At 43.6% G+C, this 12,121-nt stretch overlaps 1 protein-coding gene across 2 annotated transcripts in view; it reads right to left on the bottom strand.

The window, feature by feature from the left end:
• Positions 1-1,233: 1,233 nt before the first annotated feature.
• Positions 1,234-12,121, bottom strand: part of IDE (insulin degrading enzyme) — a 113,729-nt gene continuing 102,841 nt past the window's right edge. For both annotated transcript variants that reach the window (XM_049790823.1, XM_049790822.1), the window contains exons 20-25: positions 11,323-11,490; positions 9,079-9,351; positions 8,709-8,770; positions 6,405-6,477; positions 5,066-5,133; positions 1,234-3,503 (exon numbers count right to left, since the gene is read on the bottom strand). In XM_049790823.1, coding sequence (XP_049646780.1) covers positions 3,408-3,503; positions 5,066-5,133; positions 6,405-6,477; positions 8,709-8,770; positions 9,079-9,351; positions 11,323-11,490 — 740 coding nt within the window. In that variant the 3' untranslated portion in view covers positions 1,234-3,407. The remainder of the gene's footprint in view (positions 3,504-5,065; positions 5,134-6,404; positions 6,478-8,708; positions 8,771-9,078; positions 9,352-11,322; positions 11,491-12,121) is intronic.

Genomic DNA, 12,121 nt, shown 5'->3' on the forward strand with positions numbered 1-12,121 from the left:
GTGGTGCTAGGGATTTGTACCAGTCTGCAGGATAATATACCAGTGCTTTAACCGTCTTTTTTTTTTTTTTTCCTCTTTTTTTGGGCCACACCCGGCGATGCTCAGGGGTTACTCCTGGCTGGCTGCTCAGAAATAGTTCCTGGCAGGCACAGGGGACCATATGGGACACCGGGATTCGAACCAACCACCTTTGGTCCTGGATCGGCTGCTTGCAAGGCAAACGCCGCTGTGCTATCTCTCCGGGCCCGCTTTAACCGTCTTATTTCTTCAGCCCCGTACAGGATCTAATATATCACAGTATGACTAAATACCCAACAGCAACCACTTCATCCCCAAAAAGGGTACTCATGCAGATGTAGTAGGAATACATACACATACCTTCTTCCTGCCCAGTGAATGTTGATATCTTCATTCACAGATCATTCAGTAGAAGCAAATGGGTGGCAGGCAGCAAGCACATGTGCTGTCATGACATACCCTAGTAGGGGTGGACCACATGGCTTCATGAGATTTAAGCTCATGGGCTGCACCTGCCTCATGTGATATGGAATTCCCTCAGTGCAGGGTACTGAAGAAACAAGTTGCAATAGTGAATCTAAATGTGTTCTCTAAGGATTCCCAACAGGAAGGAGAGGACAAAGGTAGTTTGCAGTGATTAAAAGGCTTAGATGAGGGGGGTGAGTCTGATGAACCCCAACAGGGAGGGCCAGTCTGCAGCAAGCTGATTGCCTACCTAGAGGGGCCCTGTTGCAAACCAGTGGCTTGGGGAGAAGGGGGACAGAACCACAGCCTGGCCACCCTCCATCCCAGGCAAAGGTGGTGAGATTCAAGCAAAACTGCATGTGGCAAAGAAACATAACATTTCACACATACAGAGAGGCCAGTGCTTTTCTACCTTGTCTGACATGGATATGAATAACTACTTTTACAGGAAACTCACATGGAACAATTACATCTAGTTTAATTTCTGGAGGTGGCAATAATCAAACTCAGTGTCTGCACACATTCCAAGTGCTCTAACACATTCTGACCCCAGTCAGGCACCTACTCAGAGTGTGCGACTGACCATTATCCACTAAATTGTCCTTGCTCCGATTAATTCAACACAAAACTCAAAAGTCATTGCTTTCATTTCAGCAGGAGTAACAAAATCAAAACCCAGTTCAGAACTGGGAGGATGGTGAGGCAGGTTGAGGATTTGTGGAGAAAACAGTAATACAAGAACAGACTGCAGAGGTTGAATTCAGGTGATTTATTGTAAACAGGATTACCCTAGACTCCACCACACGCTGTGTCACATGCTCGGTATTCCACATTAACTAGCAAAGACTTCTTTTAAAAAGTCCCAGGTAACTAATAGTTTTAATTTGTTTCACAAAATTCCTTGACTAAGCTGTTCCATGAACAGTAGTATTGGGGGTGGGAGAGGGTCTGTTATTGCTTAAGGACTGCAGCTTGGGCCCATTGAAATAAATCCATTAAGTTGCATGAGTGATCCAACAGTGGCTCTCAATCTAAGTGTGAAGCTGCACAATGCTGGGGTACACTGAAAAACCTCTATGGGTTCCTGGGATTCCTTTCTGAATTTCTTCATGTGACTCCATCAAAATGACGTTTAAATTTCGTCCAATTTTTAAAAAAAGCGCCCAGTTATACATGAGCACATAATTTTTCACAGAAAAGGTAGGTGGACTATTGACTCTTCTAGAGGCAGACTCAGACACTCAGGACTAATGTTGGATCACTTCTGTCTGTACTTGCAGTTGGATGAAAAAAACTGCATAGTCTACAAATGCATAAAACCAGAAGGAAGTGATGATTCACACACCTTCTGACGGACTGAGACAGGCTTCCGACAAGAAGCTTTTGAAGGTGGGAATAAAAAGACAGTTACAGCACCACATAGTCTGACAGCAGAAATGGAGCCCCATTTTTGGAAAGCAGCCTCCATAGTAATTATATCATTCTTGCCCCAAATTTCGAATGTTTGGAAGATGGCAAATGTGAAACTTAAGATGTGAAAAGACATGACTAGATTAAAAAAAAAAGTCAAATCAAGTCACATGGAGGTGAATGTTATTTGAAAATGCCATTCTTAACTGCCTGAGTTAGTGGACAACAGGCCATTGTTACTTTATGAGTGCCTGTGTGTGGAAGTTTACTCATAATTTCTCTGAAAGCAGTAAATATCCCAAAAACAGTTGTTAAATCTACAGTTTTTAATCTAAAATAGTATCTCATGAAAAAATATTTTTAAAAGTCTATTCCAGTCATCATCTGTGTTTGTATGTTTATATTTATATATTCAAAAAAACAACACTTAAGGCAAGATTAGACTGGTAGCAGAGGGATTTAAGTCTATGGAGATCACGCTATTAAAGAATTCAAGGCTTTATTTTTTTATACCTCAAAAAAAGTGGCTTTGTACTCGTTACCTTTTAAATTCACAATGGGGCAAATATTTTGAATGCATTTTCATATTCTGAGAGCAAGTTCATGGCAGTAGAGTTACAGGTGTTTGGAAGAGTTGATGCTGGAGAAGCATGTCATACACCGAGGGATCTAAAGTCAACCTTACAGATACTTCTTAATTATAGTCTGTGGTTGATAGGAAGAAGGATGTAATGGGAACACTGCAAACCAACTATGAACAAGAATGTCAATAGATAAATCAATCAGAAAGGGAAAAAAAAATCACAATAATCCTGAGAAATTCGGTTTGGGACAAAATTGATGTAAGGTGTAAGTCTGCGTTTATAGTACTGTAAATAAGTAGGGTGTGTTCTAAGGTTTTTCAGCATTTTTTCTAGTCTGAATAAAAAAGTTCTGATTTTATAAAAAGATTAAAACTATGCTTTATATAATCAGGAATAGCACTAGCAAAAGACAATTACATTGCTTTGTTCATTATCTGCCAGATGTGATGTCTTCACTGATTTACATGAAACCACCAAATAGAGGGCAAATTTGAGGATCAATTTTTAACAAAGGGGTAACCTTTCTAAATGTTCTGAAGCCTTTTCTGTCAACCTAGAAGGTGTTTAGAAAAGAGCTAACTTCTTATCTTCTGACAAATGGACTATTTTACAGAATAGGGCAAGGAGATTCTACCTTAATATCATTCATCATTTTAAGCAGTTATATAAAGAAAATTTCTTTTCATCATGAAAACAAATATTTTTTTTTAATATTTAAGAGCCATGTATTTAAAATATTTATATCTATAAGATTTTGTGATTTTTTTTTTAATGCTGGAACTTTAATACTTCTACATTAATGACCCTTGACAACGTTTTCAGTTTGTATCTCTAACAGTGAACCAGAACTAGTCACATAGCCAAAACTTCTTTTTCTAGTGTTGACCACGAGTTCATCCTCTTGTACTTCCGTTCACTGGAGAGGAATCTTCAGAGCTTCGCAGCCATGAAGTTGATATGTGGTTTTACAAGGGGAAACAGTGGCAAACCACGCTTGAACTCAGTCATGTTCTGAATCACTTCAGGCTGCAAAACAGAAATAAACATAAATTTGCTTATACGTGGATAGATATGGAATATCATGCTGAGCGAAGTGAGTCAAGGGAGAGGGACAAACACAGAATGATCACACTCATTTGCAGATATTCAAAACAAAATACCACAGTATGAGAACAATACTCAAAGATAACAGAAATGAGGGCCAGGAGGACTGTTCTACAGTAAGAAGGCTTGCAACAAAGTTTTGTATGTGAAGGATGCAGTTAAGGCAGAGAAAGGACTAGTATGACAATGGTAGTTGGAACTGATCACTCTGGACAAGAACTGGGTTCTGAAAGGAGATGAAGTGATATGCATGGTACCCTTCAGTAAAAGGAGAGAGAGGAGAGAAAGAAAAAGAGGAGGGAGGAGAGAAAGAGGGGAGAAATGGGGGGGGGGGAGAGAGAAAGAGAGACAGAGAGAGAGAGAGAGAAAGAGAGAGAGAAAGAGAGAGAGAGAGAGAGAGAGAGAGAGAGAGAGAGAGAGAGAGAGAGAGAGAGAGAGAGAGAGAGAGAGAGAGAAGAGTACCATAGAGCATAGAGGCAAGTTGGGGGTTGGGGCCAGGAAATTGGGGATATTGGTGGCGGGAAATATTTGTTTTCTTTGAGGCCACAGTCAGTGGTGCTCAGGGGACAGTCTATTCCTGGCAGGCTCAAAGAAACACATAGGATGTCCAGATTGAATCTGGATTAGTGTGCGCAAGGCAAGCACCCTACCTGCTGTACTATCTCTTGTCCCAAGAGAAATGTGGATGAAGGGATGCTGGAACAGTATACAACTGAAACTCAACTGTCAACATTTCGGGGGGAGGGGTTAGGTCAAACCCAGCAGTGCTCAGGGGTTACTCCTGGCTCTGCACTCAGAAATTGCTCCTGGCAGGCTCAGGGGACCATATGGGATGCCAGGGATTGAATCTGGGTCCTTCAAGGGTCAGTGGTGTGCAAGGCAAACACCCTACCTCTGTGCTATCACTCTGGCTCCAACATTTTAAATCTGTATCTCACAGTGACTCGGTTAAAAAGAATAAACCAAACAAAACATTGAGCCGGTTTCACTAGAAACAGATCGAAAAAGGTAGCAATATTTTCCCCTCATGAATGAGGTGTGTCCACCTGCTGACTTGTCTCGTTGGATTAGGGTCTGAGAATTCATGGAAACAAACCTATGCTGAGTATCTCCCATGCAACTTGAGGCTTGAAGGGAGATTCTGGGCTTTCCTCTGGCCACATTTAAGGACTGGCTAGTGTGCGCATGCAGTGAGGGACTAGGGGCCTGCCAATCCTTCCCTCTGAAAATAAATACCAACTTTTCTGGACAATGACATAAAACAGACTCTGTGGGAGGAGCTGGATAACCTGTGGCTGGCTTAGCTTCCCTCAAACTACTGATGAGAGAGGTTGAGTGTCTGCAGCCATGGGAACTGTCAGGGTGGCCATATGTCCCTAAGGTAACCTTATATCTTTAGGTTTTTTGTATCCTGATGAACAAATGCCTTATAGGGAGAGAAATGATCTGACAATGTGATTCAGTACAACATTTATGGCTCTTACTTGTGGCAAGGATGGGGCTTGTGACAGGTTTATATCATTCTGACACGGGAACTCCCCAACTACAGGACCTGAAAGGAAACAAAAGGTTTAATGCTGCTGAGAGGGTTGGTTCTAGAAGTCAATGCACCATGGTTCCTTTGTCACTTTGGAGGTTAGGGCGGATTTGAGCCACACCTGGTGCCAGGGATCCAACCCAGCATAGATAGATAGAGGGCAAGTGCCTTAACCCCTGGATAGGGGTTTTACCTTACCTTACTAGGCACCTTACCCCCTATTTCACTCAAGCTTTCACTCTCAGGCCCCTTAGTGAAATTTTCAGCAAGTACTTTTGAGGACTGGGGTGAGGGTAAAGCACTGGGGGTAGGGAGCAATGTTGATACCCAATTTCATTTATCTCCCCAACTCCACCACATCCCACTGTGCCAGGAATGATTCTAGTTGCTCCTGAGCATCACCAAGGTGAAAACCTCTACTAACAAAGACATCAATCATGACTATTCCCCCTGTGCAATGCAGGGGCCCTCATAAGGTGATGATCAGGAACTACACTTGGCTGTGTGCTTGGGGGCCATTTCTGGCAGTTCTGGGAGGACCCTGTGATGTCACTCAGGCCTCCTGCAAGCCTCCTCCAGCCTGTTGAGTTCTTTCCAGACCAAATACTAGGTCTCACTTCCACTTCGTGTACAGTTTGTGGTGCTGGGGACAGCCTATCCCCTTCTGCATACAAAGCAGGCACACTGCCTGTCTCAATTACCCCTGAACTCTCTCTCTAACCCACAACTGTAATTTTTTTTTTATATTAAGTCGAGATTATTATATCTCATCCAAAAAAAAAAAAAAGAAATCGCTCCTGGCTTGGGGGACTATATGCAGCACCAGGGGATCGAACTGTGGTCCATCCTAGGCTAGCGCAGGCAAGGCAGACGCCTTACGCTCTGCGCCACTGCTCCAACATCATACAATTGTAATTTTTTTTTTTTTTTGTGGTTTTTGGGTCACACCCGGCAGTGCTCAGGGGTTATTCCTGGCTTCAGACTCAGAAATTGCTCCTGGCAGGCACAGGGGACCATATGGGATGCCGGGATTCGAACCGATGACCTCCTGCATGAAAGGCAAACACCTTACCTCCATGCTATCTCTCCGGCTCCACAATTGTAATTTTTGGTCTCACGTTTGAGACCAAACGTTTGAGCCCCACAACCTCCTAGATGAACCCTATTGGCCACCACAGTCAAATATACTTGTCACTGCAACGAAGACATCATAACAAGGGGAAGAGGGAGCGAAGAGGATGTGAATAACCAAGTAAGCTTTTGAGAAATTAATATAAAATACTTACAAGAATCCATTTCCCTGGCAAGAACATGAACGGAAACCTTGTGTCTCCTGGGGGCGTCGATTGCCAACATTTCCTAAGTGGAAGAACAGCATGGTTGGTTACCCTTTTGCCTACTAAGAACTCAGGACATAGCACTCACTCATGACGCAGGAGGGTCAAAACAAGAAAAGTTGCTGCCCTTTCTCTTGCCCTGCCTATGCTATTCACTCACACTTTATGAAAATGCAATAAGTAACCAGATAGTACAGTTGGTAGGGCATTTGCTTTGCACACAGCTGATCTGGGCTCAATTCCCAGCATCCTATATAGTTCCCTGCAGCACCACCAGGAATTATCTCTGAGTGCAGAGCCAGGAGTAATCCCTGGGCACTGCCCCACAATAAAAACAAAACAAAACAAAAATGATGCAGTAAGGCATAGATGACTCTAAACCAGGGGTCCTCAAACTTACAGCCCCTGGGTTACATGTGACACACCAAGGACATTTATTTGGCCCATTGAGTTTTTTGCCACCACTTCCTGTTCTGCTTAGCAAGGACTCGTCCAGTCCCACAGTGAGATGACTGCTGCACTCTTTGACTCCTTTCCTTCTGTTTCTTGACTCTTCCTGTCAGTCTTGGGTAAGGGTTCTCAAACTATGGCCTGTGAGCCACTATTCAGTGTTTTCTTTTTAAATACAATCTGGCTTTTAATGGTCTGAGGGACAGGAAACTGGCCCCATTTAAAAAGCTTTAGGAACCCTGTTCTAAACTCTGCTTTACAGATGAACAAACTGAGCCCAAGGAGAATTAAGTGATAATGCTCAAATGTCAACAGTAAGTTCCTGGGCTAGGACTCCTTGGGGCATGAGGAAGAGTGCCTTAACCTTTTTTTTTTTTTTTTTTTTTTTTTTTTTTGGTTTTTGAGTCACACCCGGCAGCACTTAGGGGTTACTCCTGGCTCTACGCTCAGAAATCGCTCCTGGCAGGCTCGGGGGACCATATGGGATGCCAGGATCCGAACCACAGACCTTCTACATGAAAGGCAAACGCCTTACCTCCATGCTTTCTCTCCGGCCCCAAGTGCCTTAATCTTAACCAAAGTTAAGGGACAGTCACAATGTCTGCATTTTGAAGAACTGTCCTAAATTCTTCACTGGGGTTTATGCGGTTCCTCACTGACCAAAAGAAAAACAACAAACAATGGAGTATCCCGTTTGGTGCCAGGCACGCTCCTCTCCTGCTCTGGAGTGTGCTCAGACACTGGGACAGAACTTACTGAAGTCTAGTGGCACAAAAAGGATGTTGAGGTGGGTCTTCTTGTCTATCTCCACCCCCAAAAATCTGCTGCCAAGGGTGGTCCTTAATAACTACAATAAAACAAGGACTGGGGAGGGGTGCAGATCTACTTTTTGAGAAAGTGTCTCCTGGTCTTTTACTTTCTGTTAGACCTTCATTTGTCTTTTTGTTTGTTTGTTTTTTCGGGCCACACCTGTTTGATGCTCAGGGGTTACTCCTGGCTAAGTGCTCAGAAATTGCCCCTGGCTTGGGGGGCCATATAGGACACCAGGGGATAGAACCGCGGTCATTCCTTGGCTAGCACTTGCAAGGCAGACACCTTACCTCTAGCGCCACCTCGCTGGCCCCTGTCTTTTTCAATGTAAAGTAAGCAATGATGGTTTCCCCTGATGGCTCAGTGAGAAATAATGTATTACTATCCTTGGAGGAGTGATCAATAGTGAAGCAGTTACCCATGGAGCAGTTCCCAGCAGTCTGTTCTGTGTAACTCTAATAGAAACCCTGCCTATACAACATACCTGGCCGAATCCTCCACCCCTCTTGCAGAATAGCACACATTCTGCAAATTATAAAACTGTTTGACCCAAATTTGCCTCTAGTAATGCACAGCCTTGAACATACTGAAATGAGAAGCTTGTTTCAGAATGCAGAACAGAGTGAACAAAAGGGAGGGGAGATCAGTACTCTATATGAATTGTCCCCCTTCTCTCAAATAGAAATGTGTAATGGGGCCAGGCGATGGTGCTAGAGTTAAGGCCTGCCTTGCCTGTGCTAGCCTTGGACGGACCGAGGTTCGATCCCCTGGAGTCCCATATGGTCCCCCAAGCCAGGAGCAACTTCTGAGCGCATAGCCAGGAGTAACCCCCTAGCGTCACCGGGTGTGGCCCAAAAACAAAAACAAAAAGTGTCATCAATAGGTAAGTCCATACAATGCTGTCATAAACCCTATCTGAATGAGTTCAAAAGCAGCAATCCACAATATATACACAGTATCTTCTCAGTCAAAACCCAGATAAATTCAAATTACCTTGTAGAATTTGATGATGTCTTCCTTGGTAAGTGTCTTTAAATACGCAACTTCTGTATTATCTGGAAAAGTAATCAACAATAATTTATTAATATGTCTCCCCTTTGGGGAGATGGTGATTCAAAGCTAGGGCCTGAGGCTATGTACTGCTCAGGCTTAAGATGCTAGGGAAACATCAGAACCAAAACTGGGGATTCCTAATTAATTGCTAGACCATCTTCCAGTTCTATTTCCACCTGAAGTAAGGCAATTATACCAAATGACAAGTTACTTCAGACCAACACTTGTCAGTGTTCCCCCATTTGCTCCCAAACCAGCACCGGAACAGCCCCTACACAATGGCCACTCTACAGGACTAAAGTTGTCTTACCTCTGTCAAAGTTGTACTGCTGTGAGATGATTTCCCCCCAGTATTTAGCGCACTCTGCTGACAGTTTCTTTGGTTTGTCTAGGCGACGAATTGCTAGTGCTTGGATATGCTTCTGGAAGGCTTCCTCTGTCATGTCCTCTATGGCTTTTTCCATGGTAATTAAGAAAGCTTCTACTCTGCTTTCTAGGTAATGAGGTGGCTTTTCCGACTGAATGATGAATCTTAATCCTTGAATGCCATTGGCTCTTCGTGGTCCACTGAAGACAATATAGCCTGAAACACAAACATCAGTCAGGATTTAGGCATTTTAGGCCTGAGTCACTTGAGAGGGTGGTGGTGATATTGGTTGGGAATGGGAGGTTGTGCTAGGGATCAAACCTATATCCTAAACACAAGGCATGTGAGCTACTACTGAGTCACATTTTGATCCTGACGTCACTCTGAACTTTTCAAAAATGTATTGTCAGCGCAAATAAAATCTACTTTGTGGGGATTTAGATCATTCTCCTCTGAAAAAATGCGAGCAATGAAGGTACTGCTTAATTCTTTTTTGTTTTTGGGCCACACCTGGTAACACTCAGGAGTTACTCCTGGCTATGTGCTCAGAAATCACTCCAGGCAGGCATGAGGGGTGGGGGGAGAGGGGACACGGGACCATATTGGGATGCCAGGATTCGAACCCACATAGGTCCTGTGTCAGCCACTTGCAAGGCAAACGCCCTACTGCTGTGCTATCTCTCCGGCCCCAGCACTGCTTAATTCTTAATAAAGAGCAGAAATGTTCTCTAAAGAAGAGTTGGGACCGAAGAGATAGCATGGAGGTAGCACATTTGCTTTGCAAGCAGAAGGACGGTGGTTCGAATCCTGGCATCCCATATGGTCCCCCGAGCCTGCCAGGAGCGATTTCTGAGCGTAGAGCCAGGAGTAACCCCTGAACACTGCCGAGTGTGACCCAAAAACCAAAAAAAGAAAAAAAAAGAAGTGTTACAAGTTCGAAATAACTCTCAGGAATACAAATACAGGGCTGGGCAGAGAGCTCCACAGATTAATGCTCATGCTCTGTGTACTGGATGCTGGACTTAATCTGTGGTCCTGGATTTCTCCGCTGTGAGAAATCCCCAAGTAATGAGCTAGTAGTAGTGCCTAAGAACTGCCAGGGGTAGTAGTCAAGGGAAAAACAAAACAACAAATCCTCCCCTCCAAGAAAACACCTGACCATAAAATCAATTCTATGCATCATTCACCTATAAGTTCCTCAATGTCAGCTAATCTCTCCATCCAGGATATGGTTATCCATATGAAAAGGCTCATTTTCAACATCTAACATTTGTTTTCTGATCTAAATTTCATCAGAGAACTTGGCTCTACTGTTGTACTTCATATGAGATGATCCATTCCTGGACTGGCCACTCAGAGATTAGCTCTTTTATTCTGGGAACTTCCAAAGAGAGCTCAGGGCTCCTCCCACATGGGAAGGAAGCCCTGGCCACACCTCGGCCAGGGGTCTCTCTGGAGTCCCCTTCTGAGAAAGAACAGTTCCCCAGCATGCCAGTGTTTAAAGACCCATAGGAACATTTACTGTACTGAACTTTAATCATTCTTTTACTGATAAGATAGGAAGTCCCATCCATAGTAGTTTTTAGCATCAGTTATTTCAAAACTGATACTTCCGTGGGTCCTCACCAGCCATTATTACAGCTTCCTTTTCTCAATAATCAAACCTTCTGAGATCTCTAAGACTCTTAACAAAGTCTAAATATTTTCTCAATACACACGTATTGAGTGCTTTCTATGTACTTTGGGCTTGGGAAACAAAGATAAAGAAGAAATAATACCTGTTTGCAGGGATTCCAAAGCTAGTGAGTCTAAGTTTCTCTCGATAGCTTGCTTTCCACCTTGTCACACAAAAGAGTAAATCCTTAGCATCCTCCCAACCCAAATGCCCTGTTGGGCTTCTACATGTGGTTTTGTTTTGGGGTTAGAAGCAAGTGTCCTACTGCTGAGTTACATTCCCTGGCCCTGTCTACAAATGAAGAGGAGAAAGAGGAGAAGGGAGGGAGAAGAGGAGGACAAGAGGAAAGGGAGAAAAAAGAAAGGGAGAGGGAAAGAGAGGAAGAAGACAGGTGAGGAGAGAAGGGGTGAGGGTACACTATGCCATGGAACTCTACATGGGGAGGGTGTTTTGTGGTAAGAGTGTGTTAAAGGTCCCTGGTACCCTTGTATCCACCGCCAGTTCCAGCTCACCTAGCTGCTCCTTGGTGCGCAGGGTGTTGAAGCATGGCTCAGAGATGATTTGACAGAAGAGTTCCAGAAACATATTCTCTGAGGTGCTCTGCATGTCAGTCTGGTAGTAGATCTCAATGCCACAGTTGTTATGAACTTCATTCCTCTGTTGATAAACAAACCAACCTCCTAGAGAGTTCCAAAGAGAGTGACAAGATCAAACATTCATTTCAAGTTTAAAAAATCAATATTTGTCTGGCTTTTTAAAGTTGTTAGAATTGCTTGATGTTTTCTGACAATTCGAAACTCCAATCAATTTATTAAAAATGTGAAACTCGGGCCGGAGAGATAGCATGGAGGTAAGGCATTTGCCTTTCATGCAGGAGGTCATCGGTTCGAATCCCGGCGCCCCATATGGTCCCCCGTGCCTGCCAGGAGCAATTTCTGAGCCTGGAGCCAGGAATAACCCCTGAGCACTGCCGGGTGTGACCCAAAAACCACAAAAAAAAAAAAAAAAAAAAAAGTGAAACTCAGGCTGGAGCGATAGGACAGCAAGTCAGGCACTTGCCTTACATGCGGCTGATCTAAGTTGGATCCCTTACATCCCTTGAGTCTGTCAAGTGTAAACCCTGAGCACTACCAGGTTTGGTCCCCTGCCTGCAAAGAACTTGAAACTCACTTTACTTACCTAAGAAAAACCTAGCGTAGTGATTTGTACTGAGAAGTACTCAATAAATACTAATTAATTTTTAGAGGCAAAGAACTTGTAATAACACCTTTTAAAAATTATTGAGGTGGGCCCGGAGAGATAGCACAGCAG

This window comes from Suncus etruscus, chromosome 17 (genome assembly GCF_024139225.1).
Source record: "Suncus etruscus isolate mSunEtr1 chromosome 17, mSunEtr1.pri.cur, whole genome shotgun sequence".
Lineage (NCBI taxonomy): Eukaryota > Metazoa > Chordata > Mammalia > Eulipotyphla > Soricidae > Suncus > Suncus etruscus.